Source organism: Moschus berezovskii, chromosome 10, assembly GCF_049115385.1.
Source record: "Moschus berezovskii isolate FMDL1 chromosome 10, NW_MosBer_1.0, whole genome shotgun sequence".
NCBI classification, from domain to species: domain Eukaryota; kingdom Metazoa; phylum Chordata; class Mammalia; order Artiodactyla; family Moschidae; genus Moschus; species Moschus berezovskii.
The window spans coordinates 102,444,373-102,472,345 of record NC_142469.1 but is presented as its reverse complement, the minus strand read 5'-3'; the positions used below and the strand labels follow the sequence as shown (position 1 = coordinate 102,472,345).

Below are 27,973 nucleotides of genomic sequence, written 5' to 3'. Positions count from 1 at the left end.
CTGCAGAATCATGATGTGCAGGAAAACCACTGATTTGAAGTCAAAAGTTTAGATTTCACTGCAGGCTGAACCTGACCACTACAACCTTTAGGGAAAACTTTTCCTAAGTCAGTCCGAGCTTCCCACCCGTGTGCCACAAATGAGTGACAGCAATGCCACCTCACTGCTCCACTCGGCTCCCCAGCGCCGGGGGCCCAGCCAGCCTGTTTGCAGCCTCAGTTCACCTCCTGGTGACACGAAAAGGTGTGGGAAGCATTGCCTTAGGTTAAAATTCTCTCAGAAATTCTCACCAGTTACATTATAAGCGTGTATTCGCTATTCACTGACGCAGGACCAACATTTCTCGACGGATGATGCTTTATCGTAAATTCAGTTTTGAAGAAAAAAACAAACAACAACAACTTGCAGTTAGCCTCGTCACTGTTTTCCCTCCTAATTTCCACCCCAGTTAAGCCAAACTCGCGGTGACTTGCTGTTCTGGGCTGTGTCTCCTCACATCCTATCTGTCTACCATCCATTATCCGTTAGAGACTCATTCCTGCTCTCTTCCACCCAGGAAAGGCCTGGCGTCCGCGGTGTCTCTCCAGCAGCTGGACCTGCCTACCCAGCAGAGAGAGCCTATCCTCCAGAGCCCCGTGATGCTGACTCAGGGCCCCAAGGCCAGGGAGAGGCACCTCTTCCTCTTCAGGGACTGGCTGGTCATCGCCAAGCAGAGGTAAGTCACGAGACAGGCACTGCCTTCCTGTCTGTGAAAAGGCACTTTCTTTCCAAGTCCCCCATGCCTGAAGGCATCTCAAAGAGAGCTCCCCCTTCATTTGACAAATGAGATCATGAGACTGGAGAGGCTGCCTGCCTCAGACAGCATCACAGGTATAGCAGGTAGAAAGCTAGTGGGGCAGTTAGGGTACAGGAGAGCCATCATTTAAAAAGAACTTTTAGTGAACTTAATCTGTTGGATTGCTAAGAAGTGCTTAAAGTGTTCACAGCAACAAATTTGAAATCAGAAAGTTAGAAACTCAGTAATTAAGTTAATGTTAATTACCATGATAATCATTTTTCTCTTTGGGGGAAAATATGCAATTATACGTCTTCAACATTTGTATTAGATCAGGAGAGGCTACATCAAAAGAAGTGCAGTATTAGTTTTCTGGCTTGTAGGCTGACTGTGTATCAGCAGTGTCTATTGATTTCTTTCCCATTCCCCAGAAGGAACACATGCCTGTATGCTCCTTTGCCTCAATCTTCTCTGGGCAGAGAGGGAAGGAGAAAGACCAACTCCCTCTGCCCCACTCCTCACGTGGCGTGGAGCCTGCGCCTTCTCTCCTCCCCCCGCCACAGTGTCTGATAGATTAGCTGCACCCAAGTGGGAAATGAGACCAATGGTCACCCAGCAACTAAGTAACTCTCTTCATCTCCTCTGGGAAGGGGGAGGAGGGTGCCCAAGAGGCTGGTAGTGGGTGAAGAATACCCCCGGCAGAGCCAGGAAGCTGACCTGGACCAGCGGGGATAAACCACCCAGTGGGCAGCACCCTGCCCTATCTGCCACCTCCCTGCCCTACCCTTCTGTCCTTTGGTTCAAGGGCTTCCTCTTCTCCTTCCAGATGGCCCACAAAGCTTAAAGGGAAAAAAAGACCACCTTTCCTGGGTAGGGAGAAGGGGGGCCTTGGCCTTGTGCAGTTTCCAAGGTGGCAGCCCAAACAAGGAGTGGTGGCAGGAGCCGCCTGGCCAGGCCACCAGTTGGCTTTGGCTGCAAGAGGATGTCTGATTCTGAATGAGCGACACAGCGGCCCTGAGGCGGGACGCAGGGCACCCGGGGTGTGACCTCCTGACCACGAGCGTAGCTGAGCTCCAGTTCACTCCCAGGGCAGTGACTACCGGGAGGAAAGTCACCCCGGAGCCTGGCCAGGTTTGCTTCTGGAAATGAGCTGTGCCTGCCGGCTTCTGCGTCTTTTATTGCCACAGCAGAAATTCAGAGAGCACGAGACTCAAGTGTGTTACCGGGCCCGAGTGCCTGGGGAACACCCACCTCACTTTGGGAACTGAGCACCTGCCAGGCACATCACGCGTGTCAGCTGGTTGAATCCTCCTAACCCATGTCATAGATAAGGAAGGTAAAGCTCAGAGGGGCTGAGTGCTTGTCGCAAGTCCCCCGAGAGGAAGTAGCAGAAGCAAGCCTAACGCTTGCACCCCGTTTCTCAGAGGGCAGCACCTGGGTCCTGGAGGGAAGCTCTCCGACTTGAGCCGCACTTCCCAGGGGCACGTACACATCAAATAGGATTCCGCGGATTTTTCAGAAAGAAACAGGTTCGGGGAATGTGTGCCAGCCTTCCACAAATTCCACACCGGCCAAGGAAAGCTGGGATGGCGGTGCTGAATATAGGCCTTGCAGACTTGTGGGATTGATTCTTCAGGGAAAGCGTGGGCCCCAGGGGGACGTCCTGAGATCCACAGTCAGCCCAGGGTCTGCATGCCAAGTGCAGGCCGGAGCCGTGGAAAAGATCTGAGAGACCGGGGGTCGTCTGTGCAGCAGTGGAGGGAAAGACCCTCTGCATGGATGAAGACTAGAGGGGTGGGGGCACTGTACTTCTGTCTTATAGGAAGGAAAGCGTTTGCAAATTTTTTATACTTTCATTTAATTTCCCTTGAAAAGTTCTATTTTAAGCTTTGGGGGAAAACGTGCCCATTTTAAAGAGCTTCTCACACCTACCCAGCATGATTAATTTTCTTAGATGCTTAGAGATTTCAAAGAATTCAAAACGTATCTGGCATCCTCCCCTCATATTCCTCCCAGCCAGGGAAGTGTTGTTTTCAGAGCCCCGAGAAATCCCCCGAGGCACAAACAGCAGCTGGGGAAGTCCTGCCCAGCACATCCCGAGAAAGTGAAGCGGCCCCTTCCTGCCTGGTCCGCACAGAGGGCTGTGCAGGCTGCTGAATCATTCCTCGCTTTCATTCAGACAAACACCCCGAGTCCTTCCTCAAAAGGCTCACTCCTGCCCACAGTCAAGGGAGAAACCCTGGGCATCTGTTCACAAGGACAGTCCGCCACATGGGCTCTGCACCAAGGAGGGCGCTGTGGATCAGCTGCAGGCACCTGGTCACAGCATCCCAGAGACCTTGCCAAACCCGACCACATGGCCTCCCCGGCTGCAGGGCTGCAGCCAAGCCCAGACCTGAGCCTTCACTCACCGCTTAGAAAGGATAACACAGGAACCCTCTTCCTCTTCCCAAAGGAGTCAGGCTGACAGCACTTTCTGAGTAGGTGGGTCAGATGTCCACACACTCCCTTGGCCCAGCCCTCGAACCACTGTGTCTCCTCTAATGGACCTTGTGCTTCTGTCCTGGCTGTTCTTGCCACCTGGGAGGCTGCACTACCTGGGAAGCTGCACCCCTCTTCCCTTGGCCAGCTCTAACCCAGGCTTAGGGACACAGCTCAGTGCACGATCAAAGCATACGCTCTGGAACTACACTGTTCTATATGCCTCAGTTTTCTCATCTGTAAAGTGGGGATAAAAATAGCACCTCCCTCACAGAGTGGCTTGGGGTGGGGATGAAAAGGGTGGCTACATGTACAGAGCTTAGAATGGGCCTGGCACACATGTTAAGCCAGGAGTCCCCAATCTTTTTGGCACCAGAGACTGATTTTGTGGAAGACAGTTTTCCCATGGGCTAGGGAGTGGGGTGGAGAAGGAAATGGCAACCCACTCCAGTGTTCTTGCCTGGAGAATCCCAGGGATGGCGGAGCCTGGTGGGCTGCCGTCTATGAGGTCTCAGACACAACTGAAGTGACTTAGCAGCAGTAGCAGCAGCAGGGAGTGGGGACTGGTTTCAGGATGATTCTCATAAGGAACGCACACAACTTGGACCCCTTGTAAGCCCAGTTCACAGTAGGGTTTGCTCTTCTTTGAGAATCTAATGTTCCCACTGATCTGACAGGAGTCAAGGCTCAGTCGCTAACACGAGCAATGGGGAGCAGCTGTAAATACAGATGCAGCTTTAGTTGCCCATGTCTCACCTCCTGCTGTGTGGCCATGGACCGGTGGTGGTCCATGACCCAGGGGATGGGGACCCCTGTGTGAAGCATTTGCTATGAAGAATAATCACTTTCTCAAGTGCTCTCCAGGAATGATTCTGAGGCCCCACCCTTGGCCCAAAAAGAGCAGAAAAGAAAGCTCATAGCCCTCACTAGCCTGGAAGTTAATTGTTAATAATTAACTAACTAGTCGCTACTGGCATTGTAGAGGGGCTGTTCTGCCTGAGTCATCCTGCTGTGTCTGGAGGTGATAGAGTCCAAGCTCTCAGGCTCTTCATAATCTGATAGGAAAGGTACGGTGGACAGAAGGGAAGGAATGATGACTGATTTTTGAGTCTAGTTTGGATTGTTGTTGTTTTTAATTCAAAGAGTGCAACTCCTATATGTTTAGAAAGTGTAGTCAATTTATCTAATTTAGTTTAGAATGTTCTACTATGTTTTTAGGATGTAGTTGGTACCATGTTCAACTATGCATAATGAGCTGTTTTAAATAAATTTTGCTATATTTTTACAGGCTTCGATATCTGATTTTTAGAACCGTGAGCCGCATGGTTACTTTCCAATCAGTGTGATTAGCATCAGTGAGTGAAAATCTATGACAGTCTCAGCAGCATATTGACAAGAACACACCCTTTGCCTCCACAGCCAAAGGAAAATATTTTCAGTTGCATTTTACTATAAATAGCGTGAGACACAAAGAAGTTAAGTGTATTTCATAACATGCCCAGTTGTTTTGAAATGTCCTTTTACCCCAAGCAGTAGCAGTTCACAGGTGATAATAACCACCCCCAGGACTGGCTGCAGAGCCTGGGGTGAAATGAAAATGTGGGGTGCTTGGTTCAAAGAGCAGAAAAAAACCCAGCACAGGGGTCTTCTGAGCACGGGGTCACCGCACAGGTCACATGTTTGTCCGTGGGGCTGGCTCTGGCTGTCCCCCTTATGGAGTTGATGTATTTTAATATTGACATTAATGTATTAACACACTTAAGGAGCTTCCAAGCCCAAGGCCTTTACTTGACATATTTACAAGCGTTTACCAATACTTAGCAGGATTTCCCTGTAGCTCAAACTGTAAAGAATCTGCCTGCAATGCAGGAGACCAGGGTTCGATCCCTGGGTTGGGAAGATCCTCTGAAGAAGGTTATGGCAACCCATTCCAGTCTTCTTGCCTGGAGAATCCCATGGATAGAGGAGCCTGTGGGCTACAGTCCATGGGGTCGCAAAGAATCAGACACGACTGAAACGACTTAGCACAGAAGGACCCAGCGTGCTGAGTATTGCAAACATAGTATGTGCTTGCTTTTGGGCTTTCCTGGTGGCTCAGCTGGTAAAGAATCTGCCTGCAATGTGGGAGACCTGGGTTCGATTCCTGGGTTGGGAAGATCCCCTGGAGAAATGAAAGGCTACCCACTCCAGTATTCTGGCCTGGAGAATGTATAGTATATACATTCTGTATAGTCCATGGGTTTGCAAAGAGTTGGACATGACTGAGCGACTTTCACTTCCTGCCAGTCATTGTACTAAATCCTTCACTTCTAGTAACTCACTTAATTCTCAAAAAATTCCTATCAGATAGGAAACGACATCTTGTCACTCATCATTATCTGTTCATAGAGGGGAATCAACAAGTCCAGCTTTCGCATGAAAGGAGAGAAATTAAACTTCACCTTTTGGAGGAGGATATGCTAAAGGACTCATGAACATGTTCACGAACATCATATCAGCATACCAGTTATGGGGACTCCCCTGCTGTTCAGTAGTTAAGATTCCACCTTGTAAAACAGGGGCTACAAGTTTGATCCCTGTCTAGGTAACAAAGATCCCACAGGCTTCTGGGCAACTGAGCCCACGAGCCACATCGAAGATCCCCCATGCCACAACTAAAACTCAACACAACCAAGTAAATAAATATTTTAAATATAGATAGATTGTGTTTAAAACCATGAGATTGGTTAAAATCACCATAATAGTGAGTGTCCAGTAAAAAAGAGAAGGGATTCAGGACTGAGCCCCACAATGCTACAGCATGCAAAGGTTCCTTTTCTGCTCTCTAGATAGGAAGCCAGGCATTTCCCAAGGTCACCAAGTCCATGGGTAGTGGAGCTAGACTCAGGCCCCAGGCGCTCAGGTTTCAGAGCCTGCACTCTTCACTGCTCAGCTGCTCTGAAGGAAAACCACAAAGGCCCAAGTTCAGTACATGAACAGATGAATGGAGATCTGTAGACTGATATTTGCCATTTGGTCTGCTGTTATGATATCCATGAAAATGATCATTTCTTCTTGGGTTCTTGGCCTTGGTGTGCCTGTCACCAGATGATGGTGCCTGTCATGGAAGCACTCATTAGTTGACACGTTTCTTTGCTGAGCATCTCTGTATATCAGACATCGTTCCAGGCACTTAGGATAAAATAGACAAAAAGCCCTGCTCTTGTGGGGCTTATATTCTAGCAAGGGGAGACAGAAAGTAGACACGAAACATAATAAATGATCTAGAGATTCCCTGGTGCCTCAGACAGTAAAGAGTCTGCGTGCAATGCGGGAGGACCCAGGTTCAATCCCTGGGTCAGAAGGATCCTCTGGAGAAGGAAATGGCAACCCACTCCAGTATTCTTGCCTGAAAAAGCCCATGGCTGGAGGAGCCTGGCAGGCTACAGTCCATGGGGTCACAAAGAGTCGGACACAACTGAGCACCTTCACTTTCAGAAGGTTGGAAAGTGGTATGTGTCATGGGGGAAAAAATTAGAATTGGTTAAAAGAATCAGCAATTCATAGCAAAGGAGGGGTCCTCATTGCAAAGGGGAGTTTTGAGCTAACATGAAAGAAATGAAAGTTAGTGGAGTGGATATCAGTATTCCTGGCCCAGAAAACATCAAGAGCAAAGGCTGGAGGCTGGCGTGTGCCCGGCATGATGAAGGGCAACATGGTGGCCGGGGGGCTGGAGCAGAAGGAACGTGGGCAGGAGGGTGGGAGACGTGGCAGCAGGCAACAAGTGCCCGATCAGACTCCCCACAGGGCTTGCAGGAGGCAGGACTCTGGCTTTTTCTCTTTGTTGAGTGAGATGGGAGACCTGAAGGGATGGAGCAGGATCGCACTGGCTGCTTTGTGGGAAATGGCCCGGGGTCAGGGCGGAAGCCGGGGCAGAGAGAAGGATCCGGCTCACCTGGGGAATGCATGATCCAGGGGAGTGAGGGATTGCCCCATACGGCGGAAGCCGCATCCTGTTTGTAACCTAATCTCAGAAATGGCGTTCGAATTCTTCTGCCATAATCTCTTCAGTAGAAGCCGGTCAGGAAGTTCAGATCACACTCAGAGGGAGCAAAATTAACCTTCACCTCCTGAAGAAAGGTGTACAAAAGGGGTCATGTTTTTAAAACCATCACATCGACACGCAGATTATATTTAACGGCATGAGATTGGATAAGATCACCAGAAAAAGAAAGGGGGACCAAGGGCTGAACCCCAGAATGTATCAACATTAGCAGGTTGAGGGGAAGATGAAGACTACCCAAGGTCAGGAATGAGAAATTTGTGAAATGGGAAGAAAACCAAGAGAGTGTGGTGCTTTGGAGCTCAATGAAGCAAGTACATCAAGGAGGAGGCGGGTCAGCTCTGTCAGATACGGCCGCTGGCGGGGTAACCCTCCTGGCCCAGGACAGGCCCAGCTCGCGCCTGCTTTGGTCCTGACGTCATTACTAATAGTAACCACCACCCCCCTTCACTCTTAAGAGCGAAGTTGTTCAGTTTGACAATGAACTATGTGCACATCCCAAACAGAAGTCAAGTAACATGAACTGTGAGATTTGTGAATTGGATCCGGAAATGCAGAGATCATTGGTAACCAGGGGAGATGATCTGATTAGTGGTTTACTGTGACACGTATATCAGCATCCTTTTCATTCAAAGTACTTTTCTATTAGAAGTTATTAATGGGACTTCCCTGGTGGTCCAGTGGCTAAGACTCCATGCTCCCAATTCAGGAAACCTTCAATCCTTGGTCAGGGGACTATTAATAGATCCCACATGCCATAATGAAGATCAAAGATCTGACGTGCCACAGCTAAGACTCAGCACAGCCAAAAACATAAATAAAAATAAATAATATTTGAGTTATTAAAGAGCTAAGCAAAATATTAACAGTATTAACATAAATTTGGTATTTTATTTCATGTTATAAGATTTGAAAAACCACAAATGAAGTTAGTTCACTAAATTTTAACTCTTCTCAGTCATTATTTATTGTAATCAACAGTTACACTGAAGTTTGAGTCAGCTTTAACTCAAACTCAGTGAGTTTGGGATCTTGAAAAATTGTGACTATTAATAATGCTGCAGAATTGATAGGTTCTTCTTGTTGTTGAAATGAAAGAATATTACCAACTGGCAAAAAGGAGCCTCTTCAATGCAATACAAGTAGATAAAATAGAATTTGTGTTTATTCATGAAACACTTTTCATTTGATAAAATGCACAAAGGCTATGGGGACTTCCCTGGTAGCTCAGCTTGTATAGAATCTCCGTGCAATTCAGGAGACCCCGGTTCGATTCCTGGGTTGGGAAGATCCCCTGGGGAAGGGATAGGCTACCCACACCAGTATTCTTGGGCTTCCCTGGTGGTTCAGATGGTAAAGAATCTGCCTGCAATGTGGGAGACCTGGGTTTGACCCCTGGCTTGGGAAGATTCCCTGGAGGAGGACAAGGCAACCCACTCCAGTATTCTTGCCTGGAGACTCCCATTGACAGAGGAGCCTGGAGAGCTACAGTCTGTGGGGTTGCAAAGAGCTGGACATGACTGAGTGACTGAGCATGCTTGAGTGCATAAAGCCTATAGTTACGGCTTGTGCGGGGCTTCCCCAGTGGCTCAGCGATAAAGAATCCACCTGCCAGTGCAGGAGATGAAAGAGACTCAGGTTCAATCCCTGTGTCGGGAAGATCCCCTGTAGGAGGAAAATGGCAACCCACTCCAGGACAAAGGAGCCTGGCGTGCTACAGTCCTTGGGGTCACAAGAGTCAGACACGACTGAAGCAACTAAGCAAGGCTTGTTCCCCAACTCTCCTGGTTGCCCCGGCTCTCAGCTTCCCTGCTGGCTACTTCTGAAGAGATGACCTCGTCCCCCTATTGCCCCATCTCCACTCAGCCTGTGCCAAATTTAATCAACATCTGGCATTTACTTGCTCATCACTTTGCATCTCTTGATGTGTTTAGTCACCGGCCACAGCTATGTGACATGTGTGTGGTCCATGCCTGCACCTTCAGACGTGCTCGGGTCACAGGACTCAAATACTACCTCACATGGACCATTTGTCAAGTGAAAGATGACCCTTATTAACCTTGTTGAAAAATAAACTCTGGCTTATTTCTGGCACGTTTCTGAAAAGGAAAGCTGAAGTGAAGTTTCATTTTACTTATTTGGTCTGAGATCATTTTTTTCTTGGGGTCTTCGTTTTCACTGAAAGAGAGATTTCCATCCATAGGAAGAGGAAATGCTCCTCATGGCTTAAGTGACCCCTGGTGAGGGAAAAAAAATGTTAGAAAGGAAAATTGTTTATAAAATTTTTCTAAGTGTTTCTGATATGAGTAGCGTTCTCATTTTAACTATCAGAAACTCTTACATGACTGTTTCTGTAAAGGATCATACCAGATAGTCTCCATCTCTGATTGTGGGGCTCTGTCTGAGGAACTGGCCTGGGTTCATGACCAATACAGGGTGTCTGGGTTTCTTTCACAAGAGGGTCAGTCTCAAGCTGAAAAATAATTAGCCCGCTAAGAAGAGGCAGTTAGGAAGCCAGGGCATGACCCAGAGGGTTGGAAGACCAAAAACCCAACCCTGGCTGAGAAGTTACTGTGAGATGAACTCTACAGCCTTTACGTGGAGCACCTAATTTTATCTTTACAGTCACCCTGTACATCTGGAGCTATATTAGTCAGCTAATGTCACAGAAATGACACAGAACTGATCATCTCAAAATGCCATAGCTTACAAAAACAAGCTTTTGCTTCTTGCTCATAGAGCTGTAAGTCACCTAGCATCTGACGGATGCAGCCAGGCTCAGCTGAGTGCGGGTGCCCGCCACAGGTTAAGTTCACGCGTTCCCCAGTGTCTCTTCTTCTTCCGGGACCCTCAGGGCTTGTGCTTCTAATGGTAATGCAGTGGTGCAAGAGGGCACACCCAACCTCACAGGCATGCTTCAGGCCTTTGCTTGCCTCTTGTAAACTAACAACCTGTCCCAAAAAGACCAATGGCCAAGGCCAAAGTCAAGGGTCAGGGACAAGACGCCTTGCCCACCAGGAGGCCACGTCAGGAGTGTGGATGTGTAGCACTACTGTGGGAGCATGAAGACGGGATCAATAAGCAAATCCAGCGTGAGTGCTGTTGTTACAGTCATCTTAGGGATGAGGATATACCAGGAGAGGGTAAACGGCTTGCCCAATGGCCCGCTAATGCTAAGTGGAGACGCCGACCTTTAAATCCAAGCAGACAAACCCCAGAGCCCACACTGTTATTCAGAACAGCTCAAACGGGACCAGGCAGACGCTCCTGTGGGCCAGGAAGGACACATTAAAGGTCAGACACAGGGTGGGAAAGTCCAGGGGAAGGAGCAGGCTAGGCTAAGAGGGCTTCTGCCCATGCCCGTCTTGTATCCACCTGTACAGATCGCTTCCCACAGGCTTGTTTATAGAGGTGTCTCCTCTAGACCAGTGGGTGGAATCACAAATTGGCACACTTATACCCCCAAATAAGGAAGATACTCCCCAAATCATTTCCGAATTCCAGTAGCTACATCTCCTTTTATTTTTCTGTCATTTAAAATTGTGTGGTGAGTAAAACAAAAGCACCCCTTTATAAATAAACAGGTGGATAGGTAAATAAAAGTTTAAAAATATAACTAGAGTATCTTCCTCCTAGTGCTTGAGAATTAGTTCGTGGGAAGTTTTTCTGTTACACCTTGGATATGTTTGAATTTATTTTTAAGTGTATATATACATATATATGTTCATCGAATTCCAAAAATTTTTCCTTTTCCAAAAAGCAAATTTAAACTTTGAGAATTTTGATCAGAAGCTAAAAATCGGTATACCCTATTCCCATGTCTAAGATAGGAATAAATATAAATTATTTAAAAAACTATTTTCTACTGTTGTAACCAATTATTGTATGTATTGGATCAGAAAATGATAAATTCAATATAGCTTATTTTTTAATGTTTAATAACTGTGTTTATCTCTGGTGGCTCAGTGGTAAAGAATTCACCTGCAATGCAGGAAGATGCGGGTTCAATCCCTGGGTTGAGAAGGTCCTCTGGAGTAGAAAATAGCAACCCACTCCAGTATTCTTGCCTGGGAAATCTCATGGACAAAGGAGCCTGGGGGGCTACAGTCCATGGGGTTGCAAAGGGTCAGAGACATGACTTAGTGACTCAACAACAACAAGTTGGGTTAGAAAGTAATAACTTCAAGATAGCTTATTTTTTAATGTTTAATAACTGCTTATGACAAGAATAAGGTAAGTATAAAGATTGGTGAAAAGAGTTTTTTTCCATTTAAACTTTTTAGCATTTTGGTTTTCTGTTATAGCAAAGTGCTTCCAATTTGGGGCAATATTTCTTAAAGTTTCAGTGAAATCCAGTCAGTTGTGTTCTTTTATCAATTGCCTTCTTATTTCTGACCAAACTATAAGAGGCTAATAGATTATGAAACAGTGATTCAAAGAAAGTACCATCAAAGGAGAAATGAAAATCCTGTTTTAACCCCAAAATAGATCAAGTTGTAATTCCTTCACATGGAGGAGATGCAACACTACTGCTTTCATGGCAATGAGGGACTCTTATGACTCATGCACAATTGGTGCATATGCCTCTCGTTCATTGTGAAACGTCTGCCTTAATTTCCATCCAACTGCAGATAATTGCACGTACTCATTTTGTCTTTGTTTTCAAAATCTTTAAATATAACTGTAGTAAAATGTCCAACCATATAATTAAGATAAATTTGCTATTTAAAAATGGGATTTTTTGTTTCATTATTAGATATAAAATTTTTAAACTAGTTCATGTTATATAATATTTTATATCTTGTGTGTGTGTTTTAGTCACTTCAGTCTTGTCCAACTGTTTGTGACCCCGTGGACTATAGCCCATCAGGCTCCTCTGCCCATGGAATTCTCCAGGCAAGAATACTGGAGCGGGTTGCCATTCCCTTCTCCAGGGGATCTTCCCAACACAGGGATCAAACCCCAGTCTCCTGCATTGCAGACAGATTCTTTACCATCTGAGCCACCAGGAAAGCCCCTTTACATCTTAAATGTGATTATTAGAAAATAATGCTCACAATACATCAATCAAAATGTAGAAAACCAAATTTTAAAAACATCTAAATAAGTAGAAGAATTAAAAAGAAAGTTGAGTTGGAAATAAACAAATTTTAAAATGTCAAAATAAAGGTAAGAAAATATCTGGTTTGCAATAGAAAACAAAAGTATTAAAAAAAATACAGGAATAAATCTAAGAAAAATGCTCAAGAGAAAGTTTTTATTAAATTGGTAAATCTATACCCCCAAATAGAGAAGTTACTCCCAAAATCTTTTCAAAATTCCACTAGTTATCCAAGTTTGTTTCTTTAATATTTTACTGTCATTTCATGGTGTCCACGATTTGAAATAAGCAAAGACTTGAAACCTGGAGAGTTATACCGTATTTACTGATGAGAAGACTCAATTGTGAAGCTCTCCTGTCTCCCCCAAATTACTGTGTAAGTGTTGTACTGATCAGAAATCCCCAGAAATTTTAATAGAACTGGTTCTTAAATGTGCAAAAACAGCCAAGACGAGTTTGTCGAGAAAAAAAAAGGCAACAGGCCCAGCCATCTACCAGAACAAGATATGAAGCCATAGAAATTAGAACGGGCGGCTCTGGATGGTGAGACTGTGAGAAAGAAAATGTTTCAGTAAATACACCCGTTACTGCAGAAGCAAAGCGGAGGTGGGAGGGGAGCTGGGGACATCACCTCTGGTGATGGGACCCGTGCTTAGAAATGTGGGCCCTGGGGCAGCTCTGATGGGGACCACATGGTGATATGATTCAGCAAGTTGAGTGTGCCTTCTCCATCTGGGCACTAAGCTTCCATCTCTGCAAGTTACCTAGCAATGCTTTGCATTGTCACAGACCATCGTGCCCAATGCCGATACGTGTGTATAAATTTACTGTCAATAGTTTCCAGTTTTCTCATTTTCATAGAAATAAATTTTTCCTCAACTGTGCTAGTTAACAATGAATCTGATTGAAATCCACTTTACTAAAAATCCCGTCCTTAAACATTTTTGTTTTCTAATGTTACGTGGAATGTCAAACCCCTTTCTGTAAAGTATATAGCTAGAACGGTTAAAAAAAAAAATGGCTATTTTCTTTCCTGCCACTGTGCAGTGACATTCTTTGCAGGAGCTTTGTCATGTTCCAGTCTGGAGGTCATTATCCAACATAATTCGCTTTGTCCTCTTTTCTTGGGAGATGAGTGCTGAGCCAGCAGTGTGGGCTTGCCTCCTTCGGGTGAGACTGCTGGGTTTGGTGGTGGGCGGCATGGAGTTCTGAAGCAAGTGTCGGCTCTGGAGACAGTTTCAGTCCCTCTCGGTTCATTTCTGGGCTCTGTCGTCCTGGGTTCCCTCACTTGCAAGATGACATAATCAAGCTCCCTGGTAGACTCTTACTAAAGATGTGATGCTACTCTGTCACCTCCTTGGCGCTCAACAGATACTAGTTTTCTTCCTTAACTATTGCTGTAAAAACGGGACTTCCCTGGTGGCTCAGTGGTAAAGAATCTGACTGCCAATGCAGGGGACCTGGGTTCAAAGCCACCACTATGGGAAACCCACGCACCACAGCTAGCGAGTAGCCCCCACTCGCCATGACTAGCAAAAAGCCCGGGCAGCAACAAAGACCCAGTACAGCCAAACATAAATTAATAAAATTATAAAAACTGGAATGAATTTGTAGAATAGTGTGCGGAGGATTTAAGTATGAATACTTCTGATATCTTGTAAATTTGGTCTGTTTGTTTTTTCTTAAGTCATGGAGTCCTTTGTCCCAGGTCTATTTTTCACAGGAATTTGAGAATGTAATATGGGCTTCCCTCATAGCTCAGTTGGTAAAGAATCCACCTGAAAGGCAGGAGACCCCAGTTTGATCCCTGGGTCGGGAAGATCCCCTGGAGAAGGGATAGGCTACCCACTCCAGTATTCTGGCCTGGAGAATTCCATGGACTGTATAGTCTATGGGGTTGCAAAGAGTCAAACAAGACTGAGCGACTTTCACTTCACTTCACTTCACTTCACTTCTGAATGTAAGGATAAGGGAAGCTGAAGGGTGGACACCCCCATCACAGAGGGGGGACCAGGACAGCAGCCCCGGGGCGTCAGCACTGAGGACGCCCCCTCTCCCCTTCCCTCTTTCTCGAGTCTCTGTGGTACTGTTGGCAACAAGAATGAGGCATGAGGGTTATGTTTTTTAAAAGGAAAGGAAAAAAAACAAGACCTTTAAGAGTGTTTCTTCCTTTTTGATGGAGATTATGAAGCTAACCATTTGTGCCAGAAGAGAAGGTCAGAAGGTCTCTTCCTTTCTGTGTGCACCACAGCACTTGGTGCAGAGGGGACTCCCCCGTGACCAGTCCCCTGGGCAAGCCACCTTCCCACTGGCGGATGTGGGCAGTTACGTAGCCCAGCATCACAGAGGGACCACCTCCTGTGATGCACAGGGTGGGATGGGCCCCGAGTTGAGATGGAGTGGGGGCAGGGGTGGGGAAGGGAGACGGGCTACTTAAAGGCTTCATGTGTCCCGTACGTACCAGTAAAGCATGACCTGAACGACCTCTGCCAGGTGTCCAGTCCTGTGCTGCATTGACCCCGGTCCAGCCTCTGTTCTGTTGACCCAGTGGACACTTGCTGTCCACCTCTGCCTCCAGAGAGAAACTAAAACAGACAAACTCCTTCCACAGAGAGAAATCTCTGCTGGGCCACGGAATCTTCCACATGCCTTCCAGTGGCCACGCCACTGTCCATGAGCTTGCTCGCTGTGGATTGAAGGATGCGATAAGAGCTAACGTTCTACTGTTTTGATTCTCTGCCGGGCACTGGGCTAACATTTTTTACATTATTTATGTAATTTGATCCACGTAGCAGCCCACCGCTGGTACATTTGTTCTCATTTTGAAGGTGGGGTAGCTGATGCTCAGGTGGCTGACTTCCTTGTCTGGAACGACAGCTCGGGGAAGCAGCGAAGTCCAGATTTGAAGCGGGGTTTGCCCACAACCAAGCCTGAGCTTTGAACGGCTCCATGGGGGCCACGTAGGTCTGAGCCCAGGTGTGTTGTTAATTTAGGCTTTCTTGATATACTAGCGAAAAAAAATTGCAAAACAAAATTTACAGGAAAACTATGAACACTTGGTCACAGGAGGCTATAACCCAGTTTTACGAAGGGAATCTGGCGACAGAGGCCATCTAAACTTGCCTTTCCCTCCTCATTCTAGAGCCCACGTATTCTCTAGAAGCATCGTTGAATTCTTGGCAATTCAAAGGTCCTGGAAGAGAATTCATCTTTTAATTGTCCCAGGTTAATATTTACTCATTGCAGGTCTCTGTTTATTTTAACTAAGTGCCAAGTATTTTTATTTTCTGCCAAACTACGAGCCTCAGAATGCCGTTCTCTGTAACCCCAGGGAAGACCTAGAGCAAGGCCAGGAGGAGGGGAAAGGCAAAGGGAGGGCCATGCCATCTTTGCCGGTTGTATGCCATTGTCTCTGCAAAAACTTCAGCTTCCTCCACCAGTTCTCACAGAGCGAGTTTGACTTGCAAATTTATACCAGGCTGACAAATAATAGAAGTGAGCAAATGAAATAATAGAAGAACTTGAAACTCTTCATCCTCCACTTCGATCATGCCTCTGCCGGGCACTCATTTAGGGTATGTGTACTGACTCAGCGGTAAAGAATCCACCTGCCAATGCAAGAGATGCAAGTCCAATCCCTGAGTTGGGAAGAGCCCCTGAAGAAGGAAGTGGCCACCCACTCCAGTATTCTTGCCTGGAGAATCCCATGGACAGAGGAGCCTGGCAGGCGACAGCCCATGGGGTCGCAAAGAGTCCCCCACGACCTAGTGGCTAAACAACAATGCACACAAAATCAAGACAGAGGCTCCTCTTTAGGGCGGGACTGAACAGTGCGTATCAGACAAGAGCAGAACGTCCTCCTTTCCTTCGTGAGTGTGTGTGTGTGTGTGTGCGCTCGGTCACTCAGTTGTGTCTGGCTCTTGCAACCTCACGAACTGTAGCCTGCCAAGCTCCTCTGTCCATGGGATTCTCCAGGCAAGGATACTGGAGTGGGTTGCCATTCCCTTCTTGAGGGAATCTTCCCGACCCAGGGATCAAAGCCAGGTCTTCTGCGTGGCAGGCAGATTCTTTACCATCTGAGCTACAGGGAAGTCCTTATCCCATGAAGTCTCTTTTCAGCCAGAACATTTCAGAAGGGCAGTACAGGGCAGTGCCATGATCAAAGGCAGCGTCATGGTCGAGGGCAGAAGCTGGACCTGAGTTCGGCCCCGACTCTGCCCAGGGAGCTCCTCGGCAGAGTGTGGGGAGTAACAGAACCACAGCACAGAGTGGCAGGAAGGTTAGGAGAGATGGCAGTGCCAGAACCGTGGGGAAAACGCCTGGATCCATGTGGCTTTCATTTTATTTCTTTATTTCCCCTTTAATCTCTCTCAAATCAAAATCCAGCTTGAGAAGTGCTTTCCCTTTTTCCTGGGAAGGAGCCAGATGTCCGCTTCCCCAGGGGAACAGGCTTAATGACAGAGAGACCGGCGTTCAGTCCAGAGGATCAGAGGGTGAGCAGCCACAGCGCGGTGGGCTCTGGATTCTGAAGGCCTGGAAAACCCATGGTTTACCACGGAAACCGTGACAGGACTTTAGATTAACACCCGCCCTCCCTTCCTCCCCCGGGCCTCCCGGGCCCCCTCGAGTGAAAGGACAGAGGCCCCCAGCGCTCGCGGTGAGAAGCCCACTCTGTGGTTTGGCTTTTCCTGTCCTCCCACAAGCTGCGGAGTGGGCTGAGCTGCTGTTGCTTGGGGACCACTTCCCTCGGAGCTCGCAGGCAGCAGAACCCGCAAGGCCAGCGCCTCTGATCGGGCCCCTGAGGCCCTAGCAGAGGCCACGACATTTCCTGTGTCCGCCAACACCGCTCCCTTCTCTTCTGAGTCCAGGAATCTCACCTCCAATTGCTTTTGAGAAAAAGCCCCCATGGCAGCATCATTTCCCAGTAATAAACACATCTTCAAAGGAACTATGGTCCTACTTTGAAAAGCTGCAAAAGGTGCCCTGAGAGCCATAGATCTGGGAAATGTTTCCTTTAAGCACAGGCCATAAACTGCATCTCTGTGCGCAGTGATCCCTGAAAGTTTCAGCATTAGAATCACGTCCATTTCCCTTCCTCGGCTCTTCTGGAATCAGCTCTTCACACCCCTCTCTGCCTCTCGAGCGCTGGCCCAAAAGGAATCTCCCATAGAGATCAGGGATAGTTCCATGGACCAGACAGGACCTTATTTGACTTGAGCTGGAGGCATAAACTGGTTAATTTGATTCCCAAAGCAAGAAGCTGCTATTGCAAATTAATGCCTCATTCTCATGGATGGGCTTGGAGGTGCTGGGAATGGATTAATGGTTTTTATTATCAACAAGCTTTTGTTAAACTTAACCCTGTGCCAGATGCTATGCTGGTCCCTGGGTGCTCTGTCCATTCCATCTGGAAGGGCAATTCATCTAAATAAATAACAAGAGTTCAGGTCCCAAAAATCAGCTGGACTCAGAATTGTATTCAGTGTAAGCTTTGAAAGGTGTCCTGTAGTTGTTGAAATTGAGACTGTGGTGTTTATTTAGGGAGATGGTATTGTCTGTGCAGAAGGCAAAGGATCGCTTTGGCGTCAGAAGACCTGGGCTTCTGTCTCAGCCCTCCTGTGTGTTAGCTGTTAGGTTTCAGCAAAGTCCTTGCACCCTTGGTTTCCTCATGAGAGCACCTCCTTGGTGAGTCAGAGCTGGAATTAAATGAGACAATGTGTGCAAAGCGTGCCTTGCACACTCACCTTCAACAAAGGCTGATTCTTTCATAGAGTTTACACATGAGGTCGTTAAAACTTTACAGAGTCGTGTCTAAAAGTTGTTTTATAGGAAAGCTGGCAATGCTTCCAAGCATGTTCACAGACTCAGTAGATTTCAGGGTTGAACAATAACATTCCAACCCAAAGAACCAAATTCTGGGCAGCCAAAATTCAAGGAGGAAATGATAAGAAGATAGGAAAAATGTGGAAATGATAAAAAAAAAAAAAGAAGGATGTGAGACAGAGGGACAAGAGAAAGGACGCATATGTGGTTGCATCTGACTCTTTGTGACCCCGTGGACTGTAGCCCGTTGGGGTCCTCTGTCCTTGGGATTCTCCAGGCAAGAATACTGGAATGGGTTCCCATGCCCTCCTCCAGGGAATCTTCCCCACCCAGGGATCATCCCTTATGTCTCCTGCATTGGCAGGCGGGTCCTTTACCACTAGCACCGCCTGGGAAGCCTAAGAAAAGATGTGAGGGAAGTGGAGTAGGCAGGAGAAAGGCCAGGGAGAAATCCAGCCTCCCCGAGCAGAGGATGGGGACCTAGAAAAGTGAGGGATGAGGAGGCTGGGGTACCTGATGGCTTCATGCAGGAAGGGAACCGTGGTTCCTCAACCCAGTAAGATATTTGCCATCTCAGTTTCTTTGCATTTGCTCCGCCCTTTCTCTGGAACATTCTTCTAACCTCAGCCAATCACTCCCCTCACTCCTAACAATACCCTCATTCCCCCACTAAAGTCTTCAGTTCTTGGCTGAATTGTCTCTTTTGCAGAGATGTCTCCTCTACCACTTTATCTGATGTCACTTGACTAAATGAATGAGTAAATGGCAGGAAAAAGTTCCATAAGCAGATGGAGAGCCTGGGGTCTAGGATGCTGAATTTCAGGTAGTTTAGCCACTCCACTACTCTTGCCTAGAAAATCCCATGGATGGAGGAGCCTGGTAAGCTGCAGTCCATGGGATCACTATGAGTCGGACATGACTGAGCAACTTCACTTTCACTTTTCACTTTCACACATTGGAGAAGGAAATGGCAGCCCACTCCAGTGTTCTTGCCTGGAGAATCCCAGGGACGGGGGAGCCTGGTGGGCTGCCGTCTATGGGGTCACACAGAGTCGGACACGACTGAAGTGACTTAGCAGCAGCAGCAGCAGCACCTACTACTGTGATCAGCATTGCTGTTACTTTTTAACAAAGTGTCAAATATCTTCATAAATAACGAAGAATTCAAATACCCATAGATTGAAAAAAAAAAATGTCTGATGCAGTGTTTTCATCTCCAGTGAGCTCCAGTGAGGGTAGTTGAGTTCAGTCGCTCAGTCGTGTCCGACTCTTTGCGACCCCATGAACCACAGCATGCCAGGCCTCCCTGTCCACCACCAACTCCCGGAGTTCACTCAAACTCATGTCCATCGAGTCAGTGATGCCATCCAGCCATCTCATTCTCTGTCATCCCCTTCTCCTCCCACCCCCAATCCTTCCCAGCATCAGAGTCTTTTCCAGTGAGTCAACTCGTCACACGAGGTGGCCAAAGTATTGGAGTTTCAGCTTTAGCATCAGTCCTTCCAATGAATACCCAGGATTGATCTCCTTTAGAATGGACTGGTTGGATCTCCTTGCAGTATAAGGGACTCTCAAGAGTCTTCTCCAACACCACAGTTCAAAAGCATCAATTCTTCAGCGATAGGTTTTATTTATTCCCTGACACATCAACACTTAGTATAGTTCCTGACATATGGCTGGCACTTATCAAAAATTGACTGGACAGAGGAAGTTCAGTTCAGTCACTCAGTTGTGTCCGACTCTTCGTGACCCCATGGACCACAGCACACCAGGCCTCCCTGCCCATCACCAACTCCCCGAGTCCATCCAAGCTCATGTCCATTGAGTCTGTGATGCCATCCAACCATCTCCTCCTCTGTCGTCCCCTTCTCCTGCCTTCAATCTTTCCCAGAATCAGGGACTTTTCCAATGAGTCAGCTCTTCATGTCAGGTGGCCAAAGTATTGGAGTTTCAGCTTTAACATCAGTCCTTCCAGTGGACACTCAGAACTGATCTCCTTTAGGATGGACTGGTTGGATCTCCTTGTTTTAACAAAACATTGTGGCACGTTGGCCCCAGTCGGTTGCTTCTGTTACTCCTTTCCTAGCTTCACGAGGAAATCACAGCAAAGTCGATGCCAAAGTTGAGTGGCTGGCGATAGAGCTAGCACCAGGAGTCAGCCACTCTGATTCCTCTCATGTCACGTAACTACTACGTGTGTGTGTGACCAGGGGCCAAGCACAGCCCTGCATCAGTAATGTGAATGTAGCTTTTCCTTTCTTCAGATGACTTTGATCCCTTCAAAGGATCACAGTGTACTCACAGATTAATTGAAATTACTGTTAGCACTAAATTTTTATCATCTAAATTTAGACATCATTTTATTTACATTTTTTGTTGAATTGCTTTTATTCCCCCTTTTTTTTTCTCTTGTGAAAAGAAGGAGAAAGCAAAAACACTTTGTGGAATGTTAGAATTGCCTCGTACCTGGCAACAAAAACAGAATTTGCCTTTTGTGAAAATGTGAGACTGTTCTGGAGAAGATAATAAATGATGCTCCATCAAAATATGTCTCACCAAAATTCATGCTTTACCATATTTGGTTTTGTTTCTAATTATCCTTTCTCCCTCTTTCCCTTCCACAACCCTTGAAGAATTTCTGTACTGGATTCTTAACTCTTGAGTCTTTGCAAATTTGAAATCTTTGAGAGTGTTACAGTTTTAGGTGTACATATCTCATTTCCTGCTTTCTACTAGAACTCTGATTTTGTTCAGGAATCTGCTCCACCCACTAAGCCTATGTTTCTTTTAAAAAAAAAAAGAAACTTAGCAGTTTGTTTACTGCAGGCTGCACCAAGCCACATGCAGGATAAAGTTCGCTGATCAAGGATTGAACTCATGCCCACTGTATTGGAAGCACAATTGTAACCACTGGACTGCCAGGGGAGTTCCAAGCCCATATGTCTAAGAGGAAGCTGAACCACCCTCAGTTTAATTGGGGTGGACTTGACCAGTCTAAAGCCTTTCTCTCCCTTTTATGAGTGACTGGCCCTAGGATAGACATACAGGTATGTGACTCCATTGTGCTTTATGAGATGAGGCATCTGGTTACAGATACCTCCAGATGCTTTACCAGAAGCTTCTAGAAAACACCAAACAGCTCCATAGGAATATTCCCATAAGCAGTATCATCTCATGGCAAACAACCTTTTCTAAAGCTATATTCAGAATCCAAATCACAATAGGAAATAAGGTACCAAAAGGGGCAGTTAGTAAATATAAATAATATTTTCACATCAAAAACTGGAGGACATGAAATAATCTAAACATATTTAAAATATAAGGAAAGAGTGCGAAGGGAAAATATATATTAAAAATTCAGTTTGTATAAATGAAACAAAAATAATGGATATGAAGCCTCAAAAGGTAGGCTTAAAAAGTTACGTACAGTTGAAAGAAAAATTAATGAATTAGAATATAGAACTAAGGAAATCACTTAGAATGTGGTTCAGAAAGAAAATGTGAAGTATAAAAAGTACGAGGATAGAGTGAGAAAGGCTAACGTGCCTAAATAGAGTTCTAGAACAAGAAGATAAAAGAAAACGTTAGAGACTATAGTCAGCCAGTAAGTGCCTGAAATTTTTCCAGAAGAGAGAAAAAGTATGAATCTTCAAGTTGTATGAGTCAACTGAATCTAGGATAGTATATGGTAGTAAAACTGCAGAATATCAAAGGTAAAGGTAAAGAGAAAAATCAGAAAGTTATTTTAAAAGAAAACAGACAAGTTACGAAGGAATAATTAAATTGACAGTGGATTTCTAAGAAGCAATAATAGATGCCAGGACCATAAATAGTACCTTTTATAATAAATACTCAGGGGAAAAGTTATTGTCACAGGAATCTTATTTCTAGCTAAATTACCATTCAAAGTTAGAAGTTAAATTCAGATAATTTCAGATATATAAAGTCTAACAGTTGAGCTCCCACAGAGTCTTGCTGACAAAAAATACTGAAAGGTATACTTCAACAAGAAGGACGTTGAATCCAAGAGGAAAGATGGAGCTCCCAAAACACAATAGTGGCCAAAGAAATCCGTCAAATGCACTGTCGAGTCTAAATAGTTACTGACTGGCACAGATAATTAAAATAGCTAACTGAGTGTGTGAAGCTAAAGTCAAGGTGGACCCCACATGATAGATGATAATATCATAAAAAATGGAAGAGGAGCTCAGATATTAAGTCATTCTTGACTTGTTCAAGGAAAGAACAGACATACCAATCATCTCTAGATTTCGTTAGAAAAACATAAGGTCAAGTTTAAATTTTAAAAAGTAGTGGATGACAGCTAAAATAATTTTTTAATGTATGCTTTCCAAACAACTATACAGGGAAATAAGGAAGTAAAAGAAAATTTGATCCATTCAGTATCAGCCAGGAAGGGAGGACCAAAAGAAGCAGAGTTATAAGATGCAGACAAGAGCTGTAGTTATTCCTCAAATTCAGTCGCAGGCCCACCCAAATATCATGTTACCCGAAGACTGAATTGTAAAGCTGGTTTCCAATAACACCGTTCAAAGCCTTAAAGAGAAGGACAGAGAAGAAGAAATACGTTAGCACGTGCACACACATGCACGCAGAAGGAGCACATAAAAGCAGACGTAGTTCCAACAGCACCCTCTCCCTCTGACTGGTTGAGAATATAACTCCCTTCCCCCGCAGCTCATTCTGTGCTTCCTGCAGCCTCAGCCAGGCTTCCTTCAGGCTTCAGCTGGTTGAAGTTCTCTGTCTGGGGCAGTGACTCAGCCCCTCATTCCAAAGGGGTCTGGATCCTCACTGCCCTCTCTCTCTTTTAAGTTGCTATAGTTTTCCACTGGACATCAAGGTACTAAAGAACAACTCCAAACATTCTGGGTTCCAAACAAAGTTCCCCCCACCCACATGGTGTTGAGCAAACAAATTTCCTCTCAGTGACTGACCCAGCCCAGCTGGCAGGGGTAATGGGGCTACCACATGATACTTGTGACATCAGATGTGTGGAGTTTTTCCACCAGCTGGGCACCTACAGTTCACATCAGTCCTGACAATAACTGGAATTAGTGCAGACTGAAGCTCAGTCAGTAAAGAATCTCAGCTGCAATGCAGAAGACCCGGGTTTGATCCCTGGGTCAGGAAGATCCCCTGGAGAAGGAAATGACCCACTCCAGTATTCTTGCCTGGAGAATCCCATGGACAGAGGAGCCTGGATTGCAGAGTCAGACGCAGCTACGCACTTCACATGCACTCCAAACCAGTCCTGAGCACAGAAGCATCTGTCTCTGTGGGGTTGGGGTGCACCATCCTCCCAGCTTGTGGGTGTGGTCACCAACCTGTAAACTTTCCAGACACCATATTTTTGAGGGTTTGGTGGAGGCTTCATCGTATAGGCATGATCAATCACTAATTCAAGCTCCATCTTCCTCCCCTTCTCAGAGGATGAAAACATGAGCCCGAAAGCTCCATTTTTCTGATTATGGCTTAGTCTTTCTGGTGACCAGTATCCCCAGAAGCTATTGGGGAGTCCACCCAGAGTGACTTCTTGAAAACAAAAGAGATTCTTATCACCCAGGAAATTCCAAGGAACTCTGTGAGGAGCCAGGATCAAAGACCTAAGGTTAAAATATTCTCCTAAATGCTCTTAGCACTTAAGAAATTACAAAGATGTTGGGAGCCGTGTGCCAGGAACTGGGAGCAGAGACCTAGAGATGGATTTTCAACGATTCTTTTCCATTCGGTTCTGTGGCACCTGGCACCCCCTCTGGTCAGACGGCCATCTCAAGTGCCAATTCAGCAGGACCCCTGGGGACACATTCCTCCCTTATAACACAGTCTCCTAGAAGACCTTAAGTTTCGGGGCAAGGGGAAGAAGCAAGAAAGTCTGGACGTGTTATCAGATGTGGTCTTGAGATTCCTGGCCCATGGGTACTGGCTAAGGCAGAAACGGCGTGGCTTGAAGAAACCCAGTGGACAGCACGATCACGTCCATTAACTGAGAAGGTGAATCCAGTTCACTTGGCTCTCCTTTTCTCCCCAGCTACATAGGCATTCCCCACGTTGTTTCACCAGCCGCACCTGATGATCCACATGTTTAATTATATCTGCCTGGCCTGGGGGACTGGGAGCTTTGACCTCTCTGAATTTCTCAGCCTTTCGCCAGACAGCATAGCCATCCAGGCCACCAGCGTGTCTCGGCAGAGAGAGGACCTCTCGTGGCACAGTCCCCTACTCTGAGGATACAGAAGCTTGTCCTCGGAGTAGCAGGGCTGTCCTTCTAGGAATTGGTGAAAGCAGCTCTTCCAGGGCTCTGAGCTGCCCATGAGTTGAAGACACAGCACAACATATTGAGTCCACTCTACCCGGTTTCGTCGCCCTCTCGGAGTGAGACAAGACCACGGGCCCTTCAGAGAGCTTGGCCACACCACCCGGCACGCACCAGCCCCTCCCGGAAAGGCCCTGTCCCTTGTGCCCCTCCAACTGGACTCTGTTGCTTTAGTGACCACAAAGCAAGTGTAGCCACAGGACGGTAGTCTTCTAGGTCGCTTCCGACACCCATGTCTCTACTTTGTAATCATATTTCACAGTTTCTGTTTTCATCTCCTATCTTGGCAAAAATAGAAACAAAGTTAAAAAAATAAATAAATCCAAGAGCTGATTTGGGGGGATTAAACACCCCACTCTGTCTCCCAGGAGGAAAAGACATTGACCACTTCTTGATTTGCATTTTCCTTCGTGTGAGCATAAAATGTAACATCTTGCTGGGTTGATGTGTCCTTGTGCCCCGCCGTCAACTGAGTCTGTAGAAAAGGGAGAAGTCATATATTTGGCTTGTAGTTTGCATAGTCACCTACAGGGAAGCCAAAACGAGGCAGACAAACACAAAGCAAGCCAGGCTGCCTCCATCGTGAAGAAATCGGAAAACACCAGCTGGTGTTGGCAGAGGGTAAAGCAGGAGCTGGGAGAGCAGCTGTCAGGTGTCGACAGCATATCTTTTAAAGTTTCAAATCATAGAGGAATCGGGCTGTCTCTGGAGTGTGAGTGCTGTCCAGTGTGTCTTGTTGACAGGCCAGAGATGCGCTTCTTGCAGTGAGTGTTAAGTCACTTCAGTTGTGTCTGACTCTTTGAGACCCCATGGACTGTAGCCCGCCAGGCTCCTCTGTCCATGAGATTCTCCAGGCAAGAATACTGGAGTGGGTTGCCATGCCCTCCTCCAGGGGATCTTCCAGACCCAAGGACTGAACCCGCATCTTTTTACATCTCCTGCGTTGGCAGGCAGGTTCTTTACCACTAGCGCCACCTGGGAAGTCCTGTGCTTCTTGCAAAGAGCATGTCAAGACAGTCTTCCTTGGCAACAAAAACATGCTTGGGGAGAAGATGCTTCAGCATTATATCAAAGTCTGGTCTTTTGTGTGCTCCGGCTCTCACAAGAATAGGTTTAGGAGGAAGACGCCAATGTCTGTTTTCTCCCCAAGATCAGTCTGTGATCTCCCAGTGAGGGTGACTTCTTTAAGGAGATTGAATTTACACGATGATTTAAAAAAAAAAATCACAGAAAAATGCAGGGCAGCATCTTCCTTGGGACCTGAGGGTGCTGCCAGCCTCCTGCCCTGAATCTCTGCATGCAGATAACCAGAGGTACCCTGGTGGCAATGTGAGAGATGGGAACTAAATGCAACCATAGTTCTTGTTTATTATTTCAAGCAGAAAATTGTTGTTGCAAATATATATATTTAGGACTGACAGGTCAGCCTGCCCTACAGAGTATCTGGACTTTGTCCAGATGGCCAATACAAGGCTTTATGTTGATCTCTGGAAAAATGAGAGAACTGCTACAGTGGCCTTGTCCCTACCCTCTCCCCCGTCCTCCACCTCGCCCTCCCCACCACTCAGAAGCCTTCCCCATGCCTGTTGTCATCAAAGTTTGCTGTTCTGTGTAAGCACTGCCTTGTGCCTCGGAGATGCTTGAAGTGTTTTGAAAATATGCTGAGGTTAAGTGATATTTATGGGCCTGTGTTTTGCACGGGCTATTATTCTTACTATTCAGTTGAGAGCTACATCCAGATAAAGTGGGTCTCCTCTCCTAAATCAGGGACGGTGGGGACTACTCCCCACCCTTGGTTCTCAACTTCATCCCTCCCTGCCAGAGCCATGGTTCTTTTCTGCCCCCAGTTCTCCTGGTGAATTGCAGTTAGGAGCTTCATAGAAAAAAAGAGCTTGATAAGGGTCCAGAAGTCCAGACATATCTTGCTTTTAGGGTGAATGTTTCCTGCATGTCCAGAATGTGTTTTCTCCTCCCGTGCCTTACAATAATTATGTTGTGGTACACGGAGTGGCCACTAAGATTGAAAGGGAGACTTTCAAGTTTGTTCCTGTCAAGAGGGAATGTCTCAACACTAGGCCGTACTTTATTCATCCTTCAAAGTGCCTGCTAAATTCCAGTTATTTTTGTAATTTTTCTTTTCATTATTCAGTGCCTACTGTCTGCCTGGCTTTAAGCTTTTCTTTTGATCTACCGTATGGTGCTTTTTATTTACACTGACAACAAAGCTGGGACTCTCTTAAACTGAGGCAGGAGGAAATGTCCTTTGACATGTCCTGCTGACTTTTGGCACTTGCCACAGAAAGCGATGAAGACAAAAATCCCCATCTATTATCATGGCTTTTATTATCAAGACCCTTGGCCACTGAGTTGAGTGATGAGATGGGATGGCACCCACTCAGCTCCACTAAAGACGCTGTATCTCTGGGTCTGTGCCAAACCTCCAACGCAGGCCTAGTCTGCGCTTGGAACTGGGGACCTGGGGATATCTCAAGGCATTTGTGCCAGTGGGCGCCTTGTCGAATCAGACCCACTGACAGCTGCTTCCTCAGAAATGATCCACAGAAAGTTTTGCTCGTGCTCAATCTTTCTTTCTGAGTACTGTCTGGATACTGGATGGACGGCTAACCAAATGACAGGGATGGATAGCAAAGGAGGCGAGAGGACCCCGCCTCTGAACTGGGGCTGCTCAGGTCTTACAAGGCCACTGGCTTAACCTGGAGCACGTCCAGTAGCACTCCCGAGTCAAACAGAAAAGACAAACCAGATTCTCACTTGCTTTTATCCAGGTCTTCCACGAGCTACAGATTCGAACAGAAGCTACCGCTCTCTGAGTTGGGGGTGGTCTCCTGTGACAGCGAGGAAGAGCTGGACAAAGATGAGGCTGCCTGCCTCACCCCCAGGGGAGGAAACACCGTCTTCTTTATGATGGCCTCGAAGACTTGTGTCACCGAGTTTCCGTAAGTGCCACCAAGTTCAGCGGCAGGTTTTCAACCCTAAGATCCACAGGAAGGCCCTGGTCCTTTAATAAACTCACAGCTGTTACAGCAAATCAGAACGTGAAAATTTGTCCCCTCCAGGAGCAACCAGGGGGGATCTGCACTATAATTAGCAGAGGGCTGCCTCAGAGTCTGTTTTGGCTTTTCCCTGCATTTCATCCAAATCAGTTGCTTTTAAAGAAATAAGCAGGTTGTGAGCAAAGATGAGAAAGCAAGCAAGACAGCTGAGTGCTGGTTATTCACTACCGATTCGAGGACTCAGGCTACCAGTTAGGTTACTTCCCTTGAAAAGATTTGTTACACAAATAATAGTACTTCTTTTCCTTAAAGCGCATTTGTGAGCTGGGAACCCCATGAGTATCACATAGGAGGTTCGGTGAAGGAAAAAAAGCGGCTTGCTGTCCCAGTCTTTCATGAGAAG

The 27,973-nt window shown here is 46.4% G+C and overlaps 1 protein-coding gene across 1 annotated transcript in view; it reads left to right on the top strand.

Moving 5' to 3' along the window:
- The window catches only part of LOC148776375 (rho GTPase-activating protein 20), a 49,666-nt gene extending 22,073 nt beyond the window's left edge, over positions 1 to 27,593 (top strand). Inside the window, exons 3-4 of the mRNA XM_088840884.1 lie at positions 557 to 715; positions 27,343 to 27,593. Of these exons, the coding sequence (XP_088697010.1) occupies positions 557 to 715; positions 27,343 to 27,517 (334 nt within the window). The 3' untranslated portion in view covers positions 27,518 to 27,593. The remainder of the gene's footprint in view (positions 1 to 556; positions 716 to 27,342) is intronic.
- The last annotated feature ends 380 nt before the right edge of the window (positions 27,594 to 27,973 follow it).